Source organism: Equus asinus, chromosome 21 (assembly GCF_041296235.1).
Source record: "Equus asinus isolate D_3611 breed Donkey chromosome 21, EquAss-T2T_v2, whole genome shotgun sequence".
Taxonomy (NCBI): domain Eukaryota; kingdom Metazoa; phylum Chordata; class Mammalia; order Perissodactyla; family Equidae; genus Equus; species Equus asinus.
Window position 1 is genome coordinate 19,414,612 of NC_091810.1, and position 20,958 is coordinate 19,435,569.

A 20,958-nucleotide genomic window follows, 5' to 3' on the forward strand; every position below is an offset into this window, starting at 1 on the left:
CGATATTGATCAGTATTGGTCCGATCTGATATGGTCTGGTTTACATGTTTTAAAAGGACGTCTCTAGATGCTGTGAAGAGTGGACGGGGGCCTAGAGGTGAGGCGAGAGTGGAAGCAGGGAGACCGGTTACTTTGTAGCAGTCACTCGAGGGTTTATGGCAGAGTGGGTCAGAATGATAATAGTGAAGATGGACGTGGGTGGGATTGGGGATATAGTTTGGAGGTAGGATTGGCAGAACTTTCTGATGGTTTGCATATAGTGAGCAAGGAAAAGCTCAGCATCAAGGATGAGTCCTAAATTTTTGGCTTTGCCAACGGGGTGAATGGTGGTACTGTTTACTAAGTAAGATGGGGAAATTTGGGAAGGGCAGTAGAAAGTTTGGCCAGGGGCTGGGAGGTGGGTCATATTGGTAATCAAGGGGTTTTTCTTTTGGAGCCTGTAAGATAACCAAGTAAAGATATCAAACGAGGTGGAGGTGGAGGAGAGAGACACATTAAAGGCATGGTGTTGGCTGAGACATGTAGCACAGGAGTATAGAAAGAGACAATCAGGACCGAACCCTCTTTTACTCCAACATGTAGAAAGAAGAGACTGAGCAAAGGAGACTGAGGAGGAATAAGCCAGTGGGGGATGAGGAAGACCAGGACATTGTGACATCATGAAAGCTAACAGAAGAGAAGAGACTGAGAGGACAAATGAGATAAGACTAGAGAAGGGACTGTGGACTTTTTGGCAACATAAAGATCTTAGCAGGTGTGGTCTCAAGTGAGTGGGTTTCAGGTGGAAGACTGACTAATGTGAGTTGAGGGGGAAATCCTGGGGAAGGAAGGAGAGAGAGCAACTACTGACAACTCGCAGTAACTTGCTGTGAAGGATGATAGACATTAGAACTGTATCTGGAGGGTCACAGGGGATGAAGGGAGTGATTATATAGGCATGATGCAGTAGAGAAGGGGAAACTGATCTGGGTGGACAGCTAATTGAATGAGTGAAGTCTTGATGAGGCAGCAAGAGGTGAGATCGAATGGGAGGGTTGGTCTTTGCTGGGTGCAAAGTTGATTCATCCATAGTAACAGCAAGGAAGACAGGATGTAGGTACGTGTGCAGGTGGGAGATCAGCAAATTCCTGCCTGATGGCTTTTATTTTCTTAATGTAGGTAGGGCAGGTTCATCAGCTGAGAGTGAGGGTAGGATGGTGGTAGGCAATCTGAGAAAGTATGAGTCTTTTTGAGAGTGGGAAACAGAACATGCCAGGTCAGTATTAGAGGGTTGCCTGGTAGTGAGGATTGCCCATTTGAGATTTGTGATCAAGAATTTTAAATGTGATTAGTCAGCAGATAAAGTCAGATCAATAGATGGGTTTTTATTTCACCATGTTTAGTTGCTGGTGTACAGCTCAGAGTATGTAGTTAATTGGGGTTAGCCAGGGTTCCTGCACTGAATACAGAGGATAGTGTTGGGTACTAGAAATAATCAAACAAATTGATTTGGAATTGCAGCTAGAATTAAGATAAATGTAATAGATGCTTGCTTTGGAATTCTTTCTCATCAACTGAGAAAAATTTCAAATATGTTGCTTTAAAAGAAGAATGTTTAACTTTCAGATATAACTTAGAAATGTTTTTGACAATGAAAGAAGACAGGCTAATACATTTTCTTATCATTTATAGTGGTTTAATAGAACCTTTTAAAAACATTCAAGAATAGATACTGTTTTTGAGTACCTAGAGACTGGGAGAAAGAAGGGACCCACAGACCCAATAGAAAAATGGGCAAAAGTCATGAACAGACAGTCTGCTGAAGGAGAAATGCAAATTCAATCCATTTCTCACTTGTTAGGTTGGCAAAAATCTTAACGTGCTAATATACTCTGCCGTAAGGCTGTGGAGAAACGGGTGCTCTCATTTATTACTGGGTGGAGTGCTGCTTAATGCAGTCCCTAAGGAGAGGAATTCAATGAGATCAACCAAAAGTGCTATTGTTTTGCCTTTTACTCAGTATTCTGATGAATTTGTCCTGCAGATGTACCTGCACACATACAAAATGACCTGTATACACAGGGTTATTCATCGAGTCATTGTTTATAGTGATAAAAGACTGGAAACTACTCAAGTACTCATCATTGGGGCTGGTTGGTTAAACTAGAGTACATTCACACGATGAAATACTATGTGATTGTTAAAAAAGGAAAATCTCTATGTGCTGATGATGGAGACACTTTCAGGATATGTTTCTAAGTGAAAAGACCAAAATTCAGAACAGCTATAGCATTCTGTTTCTTTTCTAAAAGAGGAGAAAATGATGTATACTTACATTTATTTGGTTTTGCATAAAGAAACACCAGAAGAATAAACAACAAACTAATAAGTGGTTACATGTCGAAGACAAGGGAGAACAGATTTGCTGGGGACAAAGGAGGAAATGAGACTCCTCAGTGTACATCTTTTTATGTCATCTTGATTTTGAACCATGTAAATATATTAATCTACTTTTAGAAAAAAGAGTGGGTACTTCAAAATAAAGTTTTGGAAATTATCGTTATCTTCATCAATATCGTTATTATAAGTTGGTTAATACAGGTTGGTGATGCAGGCAGTAAGTTAAGAAAAAGATATTAATGGGATTTTGTAATTTGGGGGCACTGGGATTATTAGAAAAATTGCTGAATAAGTTTATGTTTCTCGTCAAATTAAGAGAAAATAGTATCTGAAGAAAACATTATGAAAGTAACTGAACAGTAACCTAAGTCGTAAGTTAAATTTTACTATAATGCAGTGATAGCTTTGTTATTTTTTAAAATCTTCATAATTGCTTTTGGAAGTTTGACGTATTACATTTGGTCTTTTAACTGTTAAGAATGTGACATTTAATGAATTTAATGTTGCCACAAAGTCTTTTCCTACTAATATACATTATTGTTTTGTATTTTATTTTAGCCTTTTTTCTGGGAATATTTATGGACTTCAGAATACCCCTGAAAGCTAAATGGTTCATTTTGTTGCAGGTGATGAATTTTGTTTGTTGAAACTTTCTAAAGACAATGTGGGAACATGGAATAGTTCTTCCACATCTTTTGCATTTTCAAAAGAGCTGAAACTGGACGGTACATGAGCTCTACTGTCCTTTGGATGAATGGGACATTGTTCTGGGGGAATGTATCTTTACCTAAGACACTATGACATCAAGTCTTTGAAATTTATGTGTCCATGAGATCCCCATACCTAGCCAGTGGTGGTCTTTGTTCCATTGTGGGAGTCCAGCTCAGCCATGGCTTTGCGCCTCTAGAAGGGTGCCTGGCACATGGTAGATTGTTGCATTAATTTCCCTGAGCTTCAGTTCCCTCTTTGATATAATGGAATGATAGGTTTTTTGCCCTGCTAACCTCCCTGGGTGATTCTAAAAAGCAAATGAGATGATTATACATAGTGAATGCTTTGTGAATAGAACATAAACTTAGTTATTTTTTGGTTTCATCTCTTTTTAAGGATTTGGCATGGATTACTTGTGAATAAGTTCTTTTGGTATTGTTTTTCTCCTATCTGAAGCTTTCTTCATTTTGTGTTTTTCTAGATCTTAGTGGCATGCAGTGAAACTCTTAGCCTTGCTTTATCCATGAACCTTGTTGACGGTTGTCTGGTAAAAACCCTATTGATGAATACATAGGAGGAGGTGCTATTCTTAACTCTTGTGGCTTAATAGCATTTTATTTTTCTGCTACCACTAGTTGAAGCAGCAAGGTATAGAAGAAGGAAGACGAGCTTTCCATTCACTTCCCTGGTTTTTTTGCTTACTTTAATTTCTCTGAGCCTTTATACATCTCTCGTATGGGGATAAAACCTAGGGTGCTTATATGAAGTAAAACTAATGTAAGTAAACTATCACAATGATTTGTAGAAGTAGTTGTTCACAAAATGGTAATTTCTGTCATTGTCATTATTGATTTTTTTTTGAAGCTAGGGTGTTTACTATTCTAATATGTTATTGTTAGCCTATTGCCAAAATATTTGGCATATAAGCTTTTGCTTACCCTGCAGAACAGACTAGTAAGAAAGGGGTTTGAGGAAGGATTCATGGCAGCTGGCAGCGTTCATTTAAGTACCATTGTCTGGTGGGCACTGTGTGCTCTCCATCAATCCTCCAGTTATCTGTCCGTAAGGAGTTTTTTTTTTTTTTTTTTAAAGTAGGATATAGTCAAGTACGTTCAAATTAATGCCATAACTATGAGAAGAGATTTTGGGGGAAGGGAATAACTACTAGATAATAGAAAAATTCCGCTTGTAAGTAATCTTTAATCCACAGGATTTTTCTAGCAGATGTTTGCATTTTTCCCATCCCTCAGTACCCTGTGTACCTGTCATACTGGATAAATAAGTTCTGATGAATTCACACCTGGTGTCATAGAAACGGTGGAAATCAAAGATTAAAACAGAGCACATTGTGATCAGGTTCCCTAGGGCAAATTGCAGCATAGTACTGAGCCAATTATTCAGGTACTTGAGACCCAGGGCTGTTTTATGGAAATGGAACCGACATTTATTGAACACTTACTGTGGCCAAGCTCCATGCTAAACATTCTGTGTGTTCTGTTGATTAATCTTAAAAACATCCTTGTGAATTCCATGTGTTATTTTACAGCTGAGGCTACTGAGACGTGGAAAGATTAAGTAATTTGCCCAAGGTTACACATTAAGTGACAGGAACAGGCCTGAAACCTTAACTTGGTCTGACACTAAAATCTGTGATTTTTCCTCTGGGTAGTATCACCAGTCATGCCTTTGCCAGAGGTATTTGGCATGTTACTTTTCAGTTTTGGTGGTAAAATCTTGACTAGTATGAAATAAGATGCTACAAAAGAAATATGCAAAGATGATGTTTTCCTTTGCCTGATAAGATGTGCTACTGCTTTTGGTCAGAGAATGACAAGAGTGAAATATTACAGGAAGACCAGCTAGGCCAAAGACTAACCAACATAACCAGTTTAGCTTATGCTTCTGAAAGTTTGAGCTGAAAATAAGGTCTAAATGTATGAAAAATTAAGTGTGGGTATTCTCAATAGACTTACTAAAGTCTTCCTGAACAGAGGTTGGGAATTCCATAGAATTCAAGATTCATATTTTTTGCCTATGAATCTTTCACACATGTATTTAATCCAGATAATAATATCTACTCTAGCCTGGACCGAAGGTGACTTCGGAGAGCACAATTTGAACACCCTTCCATAGGGAGCTGTAACTTTCATGTACCAGATCTCCTGTTCATCCAGCTTCTTAAAAGCGTGGTCTACCAGAATGTTCCAAACCCAAATAGTAGAGAAGCTAAAGTTTGCTCTGTACAAGTTCCTTGTCCAAGACTTAAAAGCTCAAAATGCGTAGGTTTGTGCGTGCTCTGACCCTGGGTATACCAGTGTGAGTAATTTATTTTCTTCTTTGGAAGATTCTTTAGATGTCTTGAAAGTATATTAAAGGAATTTTTTATCTCCAAGGCGTATTCAAATGACTAAGACTTCAAAAGTAACAATTGCTTCCATCACAAGGAAGAGATCTGAGAGTGATAATTTTAGTAGCACTGATTGTTATGCCCAATAGTCTCTTTGTAAGATTCTATTTGTGAAACTGTGTGTTTAATTTCAGGAGTGGGCTTTTGAGTAGAATATAGTAAGTACATTACTTTAGAAAGGAATGAACGGTTCTGTCTGCTATTTTAATTGTCTTAGTATCAGCTCTCAGCTTCTCAGTGGTCACTAGAATTGGAGCAGCAAATATAGCAGATAATCCTGAAGCTTCATTTTAGGAAAACTGCAAACCTCGCAAACTTTGTATCATTCACTTTAGTGATTTGGTTATCATTCAGGTTAGTGACTGAGCTGGAGCAGAAGGAAAGGGGATGAGAATCGAGGAAATCGGGGAGCTTGCTGGTCAGTGGTGTTGAAGTTGCAGAGGAGGAGGGTGCAGACAACTTTTGAGCTATGTTTTTTGTAAGCCTCCTCTGCCATCTGTTTTCACAGAGGTAGCATAGCAAAAACCTCTTAGGTTTGTGTCACTAATGTACTGCAAATATTTTCCTTTAACAAATGAGTGGTTTGTACTGGTGATTTGAAAGCCCCTAGGTAAATTGATCACAGACTACTAGATTAGTCGACAGGCCTGGTCATCCTGCTTACTTACCTGGAATAGTAGGGGTGCTTTGTAACCTTCCTGTTTAAAAAAAAAGAAATTTGTATGTGTGTATCGGAGGGTGTCAGCAAGAAGCTGACTTTACTGTTTTTCTAGCTATGTGACACCTACCGGGACCCAGAACCACATGACACCCCCTAACCCCCATTCTCCTAGCTCACAGGTTCTCAGTAGGAGCAATTTTGCCCCATAGGGGGTGGAAATTGGTTCTTGGGGATGAGGATGGCCAAAAAATCTTGCTCTCTTTGTGTATGAAGCACAGATATATATAAAATAGATAAACAGACATACATTTGTGGTATTAAAATTTCATGGAGGGGCAATAGGGAAAAAAAAAGCCTAAAACAGCTTCTTGAGGCGGAAGGCAATAATGAAAAGAGGTTAAGAAACACTGCCCTACCTCTATCCTGGTAAGAAGAAAGGGTGATGGTATTGACATAACCTGGAGTAGGGATAAGGGAATGAAAAAGTTACATTAAAACAGCTTCAGTTTTCTTTACAAAGTTGGTGTAGTTATTGTCAAAGTAAGGAATAACGAAGTTGGGATCCTGTGAACGGAAAGGTTTAGAACCACTTCTGTGGTTGTGTGGTCATAGGGGTGGCAGTGGGTCTAAGGATCCCTAGCGAGTGCTGTGTGTGTCTGTCTCTTAGGAAAATGATAAAGTTGGTGAAATCTGTCTTGGATCTCCTTAAGGGCTTTCTGCTTTTCCTTCTTCCCTCCTTGTAAAAACCACATTTAGTTAGCTGTGTAATGGGAAAGCTTGTTGTAAGCTGGTTTACAGTAAGGTGAAAATGACTGATGATAAATTGATGTTTTTATTTTCAGGGGCCCTTGCATTTGAGCAGGGGGCCACTCTCAATGTTATGAATAAAATAAAGAATGGTAGATGCTTAGGTACTCTGACAGGTGAGATCAGTGCTTCCCAACCCAGGGGCCTGAAGGAATGATCGCAGTGTCTGCAAAAGTACATGCACATCCAGAATTATCGATAGGCATAATAAAGAGCATCTCACAAATGCATGCACTACTGTTTTTAAATGTATGCATGTGCTGCTATAATGAATACGATATAAACTAAAGATATTAGTACATTTAAAATGCTTTGTTATTGTTATGTATTTTCTCAAGCCACAAATACGAAAAGTATTGCTACTACTGTATGAGGATTCTTATCCTGGAGTTCCTAAGAACCACTGCGCTAGCTGTAGTGGAGAGTCACTCTGCTTGCACTGCAGGTGCGGTCCCACCCGCAGGCCAGTGCACACGTGAACCGTGCCAGAGAGGATCCTACATGCAGCTCCTTGAGCGTCTTGGGAGTGTGGCGGGAAATCCCTTCAGTAAGACATTTGTGCAGAACAGTGTTTATTGACTGTTGTTGCCTTTTTTTGTTCAGGCATCATAGGCACATGTTGCTTCAAAGTGATTTGTTGTAATTGGTTGATAATAATTCATTGGCACTTTTTTTTTTTTGAGGAAGATTAACCCTGAGCTAACTGCTGCCAATCCTCCTCTTTTTGCTGAGGAAGACTGGCCCCGAGCTAACATTCGTGCCCATCTTCCTCTACTTTATATGTGGGATGCCTACCACAGCATGGCATGCCAAGTGGTGCCATGTCCACACCCGGGATCCGAACAGCGAACCCCGGGCTGCCGAGAAGCAGAACGTGCGAACTTAACCACTGCGCCACCAGGCTGGCCCCTCATTGGCACTTTAAATCTTGATAATTTTTAAACTTTTGTTTTCTATTAGAGTATCATTAGAAATATGATTGGCACTAACATTGCTAAACCTGTTGTTTCTCACCTAAGAGAGAGTTATTCCTTTGTTTTAGCCTCTCCACCCTGGGGTAGTGACTGCTATTTCTGCCTTGTCTTCTACAGTGCCCATGACATTCTGTGTCTTGGGTGTCTAAAGAAATGCTTTTTTGATATTTTAAAAAAAGTTATTTGGTAGGAATTTATTTGGGTAAGAACATAATGCTAAAAGCCTTAAAACAGTGTTTTCTTTTAAGGAAATAATACGTGCCGTCCGTAACCTTATTTACCTTGCACCCCCTGCACATGTAGGCCAAAGACCACACAGCACTTTAAGCCAGGTTGCATTATAACTGCTTTCATTATTGATACAGTTCAAATTAATTAAATTATACTTTACTTTGGTTACAAAGGAACTAAAAGCCACTTAGGAACTTAAAATATCTCTTGTGAATTTCATTATTAGAGGAAAGTTTTTAAAACATGATTTGATCTTTGGTTGCCATGGGAAGTTGAAAAGGCTCGTGACCTGTATTCTGTTTGAATCCAGGTTTTATGTTGAGGGATTTGTTTAAGTTTTAGTGATTTGTTTCATTATTATTGCTAATTTATTAAACTTCTTTTTACAGCTTTCTTGAAATTGATGTATACTAAACTGTACATGTTTAAAGCACACAGTTTGATGAGTTTTGGCATACGTATACAGCTATGAGATCTTCCCCATAGTCAAGATGGACCTTCTCCTCACTCCCAAAGCTTCCTGTGCGGCTTTGTAAGCCCCCCTTGTGCGCCCCTGCCCCCTGCGGGCAGCACCTGGTCTGCTGGTTCGCTTTCTGTCACCATAGATTAGTTTCTGTTTTCTAGAATTTTATATGAATGGAACCATACAGTCTTTTTGTTATCTGGCAATATTGATGTACATATCCTTTTAGTTCCAGTTCAGACATCATAAGAGATCTTCTAGAAGAAGAGGAAGCCTGGGAAGCATCGCATAAGTGAGTTCTCATAATCAAGAAACAAGCATGTACTTTGACCTGACAAATTATGATTCTATACAGTTGATTTTCAAACAAAAGAATATTTGTGCTTTCTGATTTAAGAATAATAATTCACATTCATCAAAGTAGAGATTTCCAGTTTACTACTTGTTTCTGTATATTTCTGCTTAGAAATGGAATCCCAGTATAATAACTCTGTTTACTTGTCAGAAGTTGTTTTTCTAAAGAAAGATTATTCCAATGGGCAATTAATAGTTTGGCCTTAAGCACTGGCTCAGAATCTTTAGAAAGCTTTTAATCCTTTCCTAGATGTTCCAAGTCATAAAATGTGTTTAGTGTAGAAAAATGCAGTTTTACTCCTTTTCCTGTAACACTGATGAATTATTCTGGGAAATGAGAATGCTGGAGGGGCCTATTCCAGGTTCCACTGTAGGCGAGGAGGAAAGGAACAATGCCAAAGGATATTATATTTTCATTACTTTCCACCTACAGGAGTGATCTGTAGTACCACAGGGCAGATTTATTCCACTATAATTTCATGATCACATACCTCAAATGGACCCTCAAAACTGCCTAGCAATTCTACTGTTTCTGTGATCATTTTTTCGTCCCGTTCTTCGCGAAGATTGCTTGAAACCTTCTCAGCTCTTTTCCATGGCTCCACCTTCAGCTAAAGACCTCTTCTCTTCCTTTATAGAGAAAATGGAAGCCATTATGTGGGAATCCTCATCTTTCCCGTACCAAATGTATAAGTCTGCCTGAATGTATACATATTTTATCCCTCCTTTTATAATTCCCTCCTTTTATAATAAAGGGATGTTCCTCCTCCCATCTGAGGCTAATTCCTCCTGCCTCATTTCTACCCCTTGTCAGGAACTTTACTTTCTTCCTTCTCCCTTTTCTGTCATGAGGCAACTTCCTTCTCTCAACTCTCTCTTTCTCATTGGGTTTTTAGCATGCTCAAATCTTCTCCATCTTCAACCAGCCAACCAACCAACAAAAACACCTTACTCATTCTCATCGTGCAGCTACTGTAGTATCTCTCTTTCCTTTCTTAATACAGTCGTGCACTGTGTAACAAACATTTCAGTCAACAACAGACCGCATATGTGACGGTGGTCCTGTAAGATTAGTCCCATATAGCCTAAGTGTGCAGGAGGCTATAGCATCTAGGTTTGTGTGAGTACACTCTACGATGTTCACACAATGACAAAATTGCCTAACATCACGTTTCTCAGAACGCGTCCCTGTCATTAAGTGACACGTGACTGTCCGTGGTCTCTACTTGCAGTTTCCATTTCCTTATCTCTCACTTACTCTTCAGCCCGTCCCATCATTCTTCTGAAATAGCTTTCACTAAAGTTATTGAAGACCTCTGTCCTGCTAAATCCAAAGGACATTTTTTAGACCTCGTCTTCCTTGACTTCTTAGCAGTATTTGATACTGTTGACCTCTTTACCTTTCTTAAAGGCTGAGGCTGAAAGAGGTAAATCTCCATCCCAAAGTCACTTAGCCATAAGTGGTAAGTGAGGGAGCTGAGAGTCTAACCTAATGCATCAAAAGTCCGTTCTTTCAACTAGTAAGCTATACTGTCTTTCCAAAGGAGAGGTTCACTGTGCTGACGTTTTGTAATTTCGTAGCTGAATCACTGGGAGAATGGACAAGTGGGACATATACAGGGAAATGTTCTGAGTAGGTTTATCAGGCCGATGAGATACTTGGTGGTTTAAATAATAGCATTTTTTGAAAGTTTGAGATTTTGGTTGCATGACTCTCACCTAAGCATTATTTAAATTAATAGGCATTAATTCTCGGAGAGGAGGCCTCTCCTTAGCTACCTCTGTCCTCTTGTACCAGGAATCACCCTGTTCATGCTGAAGTAAATCCTGACAGTAACGGCTGTGACAAGCTGTAGCCCAGAATTCCTAAGCCCAAGCCCATTCTTGATAATGATGACATCTTAAAGTCATTATTATAAGGAAGCACTTAGCAAACAAATCCCATTGCTCGATCCTCACAGATAATAAAGCGCTCATCTAGTCCAATCCCTGTATTTACAGAGAAGGAAGCTGAGCTCCAGAGAGGTAAATTGACTAGCTCAAGGTCCACAGCTGGTTAGTGGCACCTCCGGGATCAGAATCCAGGCCTCCTGATCCCAGCTGAGTATAGAACGGTGAAACAAGCTTATGCCGTAATGTAGCTTTAGAGGCAAAAGCAGGAGAAACCTCCACAGCTTTACTGTTCAACAAAGTGTGGCAGTTTACAAATACCCATCTTAAGCTTACAGGCATATTTTGTGGTACCACAAGTGGAATATTTGAGCTGTTGGTCCTATAACATACTATTTCAGTTCCAACACATTCTCCTAATTTGGTAAATAATTGAGAGGTTCTATTAGCAACACAGTGCACCATATGAAGCAGTATTTTCATAAGCAGCAAAAAGAAACCTATTTCCTACAGACCGGTCTTGGATTCTTACGTCCATAAATATTGGTTCATCTTACCATTTTGAGCTACAAGATATATTTACATTGAACAGAATGAAAATAGGAAGAAATAGGGTCCTAGCATGTCATTTCATGTTTCTGGATTTCAGTTTCCTTATGCATAAAATGTGGGGAAGATATGCCTGCCTCAGAGTCTAAGTTCCTTCTCTCCAGACCTGCTCTTCTTCCACTGTCCTTTCTCTCAGTGAATGGTAGTATCATTTTCAACTTTTCACTCTCCCTTACTGCTCACATTTAGTCTGTTGCAAAGTCCTATGGATAAGTGGCTCTCAGACTTAAATATACATTAAAATCACCTGGAGGACACAGATTATTCGGCTGTTTCCAATTCTGAGATTCTGAATCAGTAGATTTGGGGTGGGGCCTAATAGTTTGCATTTTTAACAAGCTCCCAGGTGTTGCTGATGCTGCTTCTGGGCCCCCACTTTGAGAAGCACTACTGTAGATTGCTCTGTAATACCTCTGTTAGGGCCTTTGTTCTTTCCATCTTGCTGCAGCGGCCGTCCAGCTGTCTCTCTGCCTCTGGTCATCACAGTCCATTCTGCCAGTGAGAACTAGAATACACTTGTCTTCTCTCTGTCATACTTCAAAGTCCTACAGGGACTCCCCAGCATCCAAGGCTCTCCCTGTCACGGCCCCAGCCTAGCTGCTGGTTCATGGAATTCATTCCCTTCCTTCCCCTCCCCAGCCCACAACTCCCATTTCAGCCAAGCTGAGCTACTCACGCTTGCCTCAGAGTCATGCTGCCACACCTCTGTACCTTGCTGTTGCTTCTGCCTCGATTGCTTTGTCCTCCTTCTTCATCTAGATAGGCATTGTCATTTCCCTCTTCACAGCTCCGTTCAGAAGCCCCTGACTGCTCCTGCATCACTCCGTGCTTAACGCCTGGCCCCCTTCTAGAGGGTGTGTTCCTTAGAGCTTGAATCTCTCCGCACCTGGCGTAGTGCCCAGATGGGCCATAGTGGGCACTTAATAGAAGGAACGTATCCATCAGTGTTTGTTAACACGCTCACTAGTGGGTTGTAGCTGTTAGTGACGCAGCCTACGTAACTTCAAGAACCTGTGAATGGAGAAGGATTGCCACTTGCAAATCTTTTTAACTCTATCTCATAGTGTCTTAAAAAGAAAATTTTAGGGGCCGGCTCCGTGGCTGAGTGGTTAAGTTCATGTGCTCCGCTGCGGCGGCCCAGGGTTCAGATCCTGGGCGCAGACATGGCACCGCTCATCAGGCCACGTTGAGGCGGCGTCCCACATCCCACAACTAGAAGGGCATGCAACTAAGATATACAACCGTGTACGGGGGGAGGGGGGTGTTGGGGAGATAAAGCAGAAAAAACAAAAGGAAGATTGGCAACAGTTGTTAGCCCAGGTGCCAATCTTAAAAAAAAAAAAAGAAAATTTTAGGAAATAGATCTCTAATATTCTTACAAAATTAGAAAAGGAAGGATTATTTTCTTTATTGATAATCTGCATTTCATCTTAACCCCATGAGAAGTCATTTGCAGTGCACTTAATGAGCCTGTTGTATTTTCTGGTGGAGAACTATTACTAATTTGGCTGTCTTTCTTTGGGGAGCGGGGAGACTGTCTTGAAGTTTAGCATACATACGTTAAAGTGGACAAATCTTAGACATACAGCTTGATGAATTTTTACTACTGAATACACCTGGGATTAGGTACTTTGGTGGCCCGTGAACCACGCCTCCTGTGTTCACACTCTTGAGGCCCACAGTGATTCTGGCTTGGCCGTGTGATGTGAGAAGAAACTGGGTAAACGTTTGCGTAGAGGGGCTTCTCCTTTCAGAACAGTCGCTTATGGGATGCTTCCTCTGGAACTCAGCCTCTCTGCTGTGAGGAGCCCAACTCAGGCATGGGGAGAGGACAGTTAGAGGAGGACTGAGGGCCCAGCTCACTCCTCTAGCTGAGCTCCCAGCCAGCAGCCAGCACCAGCTTGCCAGCCGTGTAAGTGAGCCTTCTTGGAAATGGATCATCCAGTCCCAGTTAAGCCGTCTCTTCCAAGCCTGCCCAGATCTAGAATATGACCAATAGGTGATTATGTTGTTTCATGCCTCTTAGGTTTGAGAATGGTTTGTTAATGCAGCAATGAGAACCAAAACAGAAATTAAACAGACACAGTTTGTGTTGAGTATTTAATTGCTGTGGAACAAATCAGCCTAAAACTTAGGAGCTTAAACCACAACATTTTTATCTGCTTATGATTTTTCAGTCTGGGCTGGCCTCAGACTTCTGGTGTTTATTGGTGTGGTGTGCAGGCAGCTGGCAGGGCAGTTAAGAGGCTGTGTTCAGCTGAGATGTCTGCACTTCTCTCTCTTTCCATGTAGCCTGGGAGCCTGTTCTTCTCCATGTGATCTTCCCAGCAGGATGGTTGCATTTCCTATATGGAGGCTCAGGGCTACTATGCCAGTTATCAGTTTATTGCCTCAGCTCCAAATTCATCCTTTTTGCCTGATCTGTGAAAATTGAGTTGGGCCCTTTAAATATTTTTCCTTTGCCAGCTCTCCTGATGTTAAGTTTTATCAGTAGAGGGCGTTGGAGAGACATTGCAAGAAGGGGTTTTGCCTCTTGGTTGTGGTGAGCTCACTGGCCAGGTTTCTGCAGGAAAGCGGCCTTTCCACTGCCTGGTGCTACGACACACACAGGCCAGCAGCTCATTGCTCTGCCTATAGTACGAGTTCTCAGTTAGCCACAGTTGCGCCCTCTCCAACCAGGTGTCTGCATCTGTCTTCCTTCAGTGCCCATCTCAGCCCTAGAGGTAGTGGCTAGTCTATCTGCTATTTCTGTATTCTCTGGGATTCTCTTTGCTTCTTACTAGCCAATCCCTCATTACTCCAGTCCTCTGTTACAGTTGGTAATTCTTTATATTAAACTTTTTCTGGTCAAATTATTATGATCCTGATTGGACCCAGACTGATATAGCTCCCAAGAGTAAAATACAAACTCTCTCAGGCCTTCTTAAGACTTTGTCCTGAAACTGTGCTGCCTCACTTCCACCACGTTCTATTGATTAAAGTGAGTCACAGGACCAGCCCCAGATTCTAGGGGAAGGGAGTGCACAGAGACAGCAGGTGTGGTTCACTGGGGGCTACCCAGGTAATAGGCTCATAACACCTGTGCAGCCACCACCCAGCCCCGGATGTAGAACACGACTGGCATTCTAGGAGCCTCCTTCACGGCTCCTCCCGGTCAAAACTCACCCCACCAGAGATAAGCACTATTCTGACTTGTACACCATGTGGATTAATTTTGCCTGTTTTTAGACTTCATATGAATGGAATCGTATAGTATTACTCTTGGGTGTCATTCTTTGACACCACATCATGAGATTTTTTTCCGTGGTTGGATAGGAGTAGTTTGTCACTTTTCATTGCTTTATCTGTAGCAGTGGTTCTCAAAGTGTGATCTGACTAACAGCATTTGCATCACCTGGGAACATACTGGAAAAGCAAATTCTTGAGTCCCACCCCAGACCTTCTGCATGAGAAACTCTGGGGATGGGGCCCAGCAATCTGTGTTTTAATAAGCCCTCAGGTGTTCTGCATGCTAACATTTGAGAACCACTGCTCTATAATATTCCACCGTGTGAATAATAAGTGACCATTTATTATCTGTTCTACTGTTGGTAGGTGTATGTGTGTTTAGAGTTTTTGACTGTTGTGAATAAGGCTGTCAGGAACATAATTAGTAATGTCGTTTGGTGGTGCACATTTGTTTCTGTTGAGTGTATACCTAGGAGTGGTGTTGCTGGTCTTAGGATATGCACATATCCAGTAGCTACTGCTGAACATCTTTCCAAAGTGGTTGTACCGATTTAAACTGCCATCCACGATGGAAGTTCCAGTAGTTCCATATGCTCATCAACACTTGGTATTCTTAGCTTTTAAAATTTCAGTCATGATTATTGATCCTTGTTATTTGTAGTAGTTCTTTGTGTACTTTGAGCATGAGTCCTTTGTCAGTTGTATGTATTGCAAACATCTTTTTTCACTATGAATTGCCTTTTCAAACTCTCTTAATGGTGAAATTCTTAATTATAATGTCCAGTTTAGCAGTCTTTTACTTTCTGGCTAATGCATTTAAGTGATATGTAAGAAATTTTGTCTACCTCAAGGTCATAAAGATATTTTCCTATGTTATTTTCTAGAAACTCTTTTGTATTGAGGTTTCTAATCTATGAATATGGTATATTTATCCATTTGTTTAGCTTTTTAAAACTTTCTTACTAATATTTTGTGCCTTTCTGGGTAGGGGTTATTTATATCTTCTGTTAAATTTATTTCTGGGTATTTGATTTTTTTATGTTATTAAAAATGGTATTTTGTCATTTAGCCATTTTCTAATTGTTTATTGCTAGTATCTAATCTATTTTTACCTTAACCCTGTATTCAGGAATTTTAATACATTTGCTTAATACTTCTAATAGTTTATAGGTTCTTTTGGATTTTCTACATCTGTAACCGTGTCATCTCCATATAATACCGTTTATATCTTCTTTAGTGCTTAATTGTACTGGTTAGGACTGCTTGTTAAGTGTTAAATAGAAATGGTAACAAGGGTATTCTTATTCACTATCTTAGTGGGAAAACATTCAATATTTTACCCTGTATTCCTAGTTTTTAACATGAATGGATGTTAAATATTATCGTGTTTTTTAATGTTTTCTACTGAGATGAACATATGATTTTTCTCCTTTATTTTGTTAATGTGAATTACATTGATTGATTTTTCACATGGTAAAGGAAGATTGCATTCCTGAAATAAATCTAATTTGGGAATGATGTATTAACTCTTTTCTGTGTTTCTAGACTTGGTTTTAATATTTTATTTAAGATTTTTTGTTATTATGTTGAGAAGCTGGCCTGTAACTTTTCTTTCTTCCACGTAATGTGCTTGTTAGGTTTTGGTCCTTATTCAGGATTATGCCCTAGTATTCTGGATGGGTCCTTTGCTCCATACAGTGCCTAAACAATTGAAAGTACTCATAGCAGGGAAACAGCTAATCCTGTGCTTTTTAAAAAAAAGAATAGTCATAAAACCCAACCCTATTTGGAATGGCCCCTGCTCTGACCAGCCTCTCTCTAATCAACATAAGGCAGGAGGAGCTATACACCAAGAGGTTCTTTCTATGGCGCTACCAAGAAGGAGGGTAAATCATTCTGGGAATAATGTGTTTTGAAAGCAGGCTATAATAAATGGCCAAATCTCCTAGGCATGGCTTGTGGATTCAGTGCTTCCTGGTCACCATGTTCTCCCCAGGACGGTCCCCTATTTGGCTAACAGCATGCTGTTGGCAATGTTTGCTCGAAAATCCATTGATTATACCTTCTAGAGACCAAGGAGTTTAAAACCTGCCATGTCTGTGAAATGTTATTAAGTGTCATTATTCCAGTAAATAAGTGTGTTATATGCATGGAAAAAAATTATGGAGTGGGTTATCCTATTAGGGTTCCTGCATCTTTGGGGATGAGGTGTTTTAGAGAGTTACTTTGGGAGAACTACTGAGATCCTTGCCAGGGACTCTGCTGCAAACCCCCAGGCTGCTTCTTTCACTACCACTATAGCCATGCTCATTGCCAGCTATTACAAAGGCAGATCAAAGAGGGAAGATATGGGAGAAAAATATTACTTAAAAGCTTTGGAGGGTAATTATAAACAAGGTAAGAGAACGAAAAATAATAATATTATAGAAGTTAAATATAAGGGGGAACATCCTGTTAAAATTTTTTAAGAAGACAAGCCAAATAAATAAACAACAATAAAATATTAAGATGATACATTTCACATGCGAAAGTTTAGAGATATTAAGACCATGAGTCAAAAGCTGAAAAAATAAAAGTAAAAAAAGATAAAGAATAATGATGTCAAGACAAATGGTGAAATAAGGACCTCTGAAAATTCTCTCCATGAAAGCAATGACAAAACTTGTCAGAATCAACTTTTTCAAAACTCTGGAAATTAACCAAAAGCAGCAGCAATTCAAGGAGCATTTATTCAACAAAAGTGGCTGAATCTTGGTAAGAACAGTGAGCTTTGTGGTGATTTGATGTGCCCTGTTCCCATTCCCCTTGGGAGCTAACAGTCCACGATTATGATGAGACCAGCAGCCTGGCAACCCCCAGAGGAGGCAAAAAGTTGGAGCTCCTACAAAGCCTATTCCCAGAGAATTCTTTTTTCACCTGTCTGATGGTTCCCCAGAAGACTCCCACTTGCAAGACTGTCTTTACTTTACCTGACTTGGAGCTCACCCAGTGCGAAAGGCCTTTTCCCCTGAGGTGTTTGTTTAAAACAGAGACAATTGATTAACTTCACAGCCACCTTGGGCGGGGGGGGGGGGGGGGGGGGACACAGTTGGGGCAAACAATATGCTAACCAAAAAGCTTAAAAGGAAAAGCTGGAAAATAAGATTTCCATGGAGAATTTGAACAGCTCTGACATATTTTTGTGAATCTAGAAGGTCACATTCGTGCACAGGGCTCTGTGCATGCTCAGAAAAGACCTGAGAAGGTCCTAAGCTCTCACTTTAGCTGACCATGAAGCTCTGTGCAAGCAGAAAGTAGAAGCTAAAGCAGAATTATCACCGACACACACAGAGTCCCTTAGCAAAGACTGGTTTTGCCTTGGGCTTCTGTGTTATCTGGTCGCAGGTGTTTAGGGAAACTTATATCCAATCATTAGCTGACTGCTAAGCTCATCTAGCAGACACTTCAGTGGTCACACACAACAGAGAATGCATATTTACAGGATTAATTCAGAAAGTCACTAAATAACAACAGCAAACACCAACATCAACAGACTCCGGGGAAGGAGGAGAATCTGATTTTCAGAGTTGCCACAGCATATTATTAAAAATGTCCAGTTTTCAACAAAAAAAGTTACAAGACATATGAAGGAACAAGACTGTGGCCTATACACAGGGAGAAGAAAGCAACCAATAAAAATGTCCCTGAGGAAGCTCAGACGTTGGGCTACTAAACAAATCTCTGAATTAGCTATTTTGAATATGTTCAAAGAACTAAAGGGAAGAATGAGAACAAGATCTCACCAAAGAGATAATACCAATAAAGAAATAAAAATTATTATTTTAACAAAAAAAAGAAATTCTAGAGTTGCAAAGTATAATAACTGGAATGAGAAATTCTCTAAGGGGTTCGGCAGCAGATTTGAGCAAGTGGAGGAAAGAATCAGCAAATTTGATGATAGAACCAATTGAGGTTATTCAGTGAGGAACAGAGAGAAAAAAGGTTGAAGAATAAGGAGCAGCCTGAGACCTGTGGGACCTCATGAGGCATACCAGCATATGCATAATAGAAGCCCCATAATGAGAGGAGGAAGAGAAAGAGGCAGAAAGACCGTGTAAAGAAATAATGACTGAAAACTTCCTAATTTGATGAAAAACATTAATCTATACATCTAAGAAGCTCAAGCGACAGTGTTAAAGAGTGAAAATTTTTTTAAAATGAAGAGAGAAGAGATTCTTCACTTACAAGGGGATTTGGTGGTTTCTCATCAGAAACCATGGAGGCCAGAGGCAGTGAGATGACATATTCAAAATGATACAAGTAAAAGACTGTCGACCAAGAATTTTATATCTAACAAAACTATACTTCAAAACTGAAGGAGAAATCAAGACCTTCCCAGAGAAACAAAAACTGAAAGAATTTGTCACTAGGAAATCTGTCCTACAAGAAATAAAGGGAGTCAAAGGACTCTAAATAGTAACTTGAATCCACATGAAAAAATAGAGTACCAGTAAAGATAAATATAAAAGTATAGGTAAATATAAAAAACATTATAGATGCATTTTTTGTTGTAACTCTTTTTTTCCACATCTGATTTAAAAGAACTTCCCAAAGCAGTAATTATAAATCTGTGTTGATGGGCATACAGTGGATAAAGATGTAATTTGTATGACAGTAACAGCAGAAAGGTGAGAGAAAGAAATAGAGCTATATAGAAGCAAAGTTTTTGTATACTATTGAAACTAAAATGGTATTAATCTGAGCTAGATTGTTATAAATTAATATGTTAATTATAATCTCCAGGGCAACCACTAAGAAAATAAATTTTAAAATATAATAAAAGAAATGACAAGGGAATTAAAATGGTACACTAGAAAATAACTCAAAAGAAGGCAATGATAGAGGAACAGAGGAGCAAAAAAAGACATAAGATGTAAAGAAAAATAGCAAAATAGCATACATATATCTTACCTTATCAGTAAGTATATTAAATATAAATGGATTAAACACTTCAATTAACAGATTGGCAGAATGGATTTTAAAAAATATATAATTCAAGTATATGCTGTCTATAAGAGACACACTTTAGATTAAAGACACAAATAAGTTTAAAAGGATAGAAAAAGATATATCATGCAAACAATAACCCAAAGAGAGCTGGCATGGCTATAGTAATATCAGACAAGATAAACTGGAAGACAAAAATTGTTACTAGAGAGTAAGAGATTTTATAATGATAAAAAGATCAATCTATCAAGAAGATATAATAATTATAAACATGTATCTATCTAACAACAGAGCCCCAAAATACGTGAAGCAAAAAAGATATAGAAAAACAAAAAACCTTAAAAATTAGAGTTAGATGAGAAAAATGGTGGGAATGGAAACCACCTGGGAGCAATAAGGAGCAAAAGCCCATCAAAAACTTACTGTGGGTGAGCCTGGCCTGACCCCAGTTACAGTCCTCTGTGGACGGGGAGCCGGACAGGCTAAAGGCAGAGTGAACTTGTGGACGTGCCTCCAGGCGACGATCTTATTCATCAGTGGCCTTGCCTGTAATTGGAAGAGGGATGGTCCATTAAGACAAAAGAATCTGGAAAGCTCCCTGGCTCTGCAAGTCCCAGACACTTCTACAGGCTCTAGTCTGTCTGTGTTCCTTTTAAAGCGTTCTGCTGAGAACTATATTCAGTAAATGTTACAATGCAAAAATTGTCCAGAGTTATCACTCTGATTGCTTTTGTATTGCTTATTTGACTTTAGAAAATCTTAAATTTAATCTCTTTGCTTATTGACCATCTCTCACTATCCATTCCTTTTGAACCTAGTATCCCTATGCTGCCCTTAAACCAGGGCTTCCTATCCTGAATTTGGGAAATTGTTTCTGGACCAAAGTACGGGTCCTTACTGCATTTATTATCCTTTGTACTTTTCCTCTTCTAAGAGTCAGCTCTTGCCTCGAGCCTGTAAAGGAAATTTTTGGATACCAATTCTGTCATGTAGCATATTGATTCTCCCTTCTGTTTTGATGTTGCCTGCCAGAGAGTTTTCTATTATCTGTTGAAAAATCTAGATCTGTTGCCTTTATCTAGAGACAGAACTTATTTTATCCCCAGAAAGGCTGCACGTTAGCTGATATATTTTTCTTTCTTTTGTGCAATTATTAGGAAATGCCTTCATTAGGAAGTGAATACTAATAAAATCAGCAGAAATTATTTCTGGGTGTTTGAGCAGACAGATGTACTTAATTTAACTAGTATCTATCAAA

The 20,958-nt window shown here is 39.5% G+C and overlaps 1 protein-coding gene across 4 annotated transcripts in view; it reads left to right on the forward strand.

Moving 5' to 3' along the window:
• Positions 1-20,958, forward strand: part of RAD18 (RAD18 E3 ubiquitin protein ligase) — a 160,038-nt gene that overhangs the window by 119,697 nt on the left and 19,383 nt on the right. For 2 of the 4 annotated variants that reach the window (XM_014857933.3, XM_070492601.1), the window contains one exon: positions 8,863-8,925. The exons of the other annotated variants lie outside the window; for them this stretch is intronic. In XM_014857933.3, the coding sequence (XP_014713419.3) occupies positions 8,863-8,925 (63 nt within the window). The remainder of the gene's footprint in view (positions 1-8,862; positions 8,926-20,958) is intronic. 4 annotated transcript variants of the gene reach the window in all.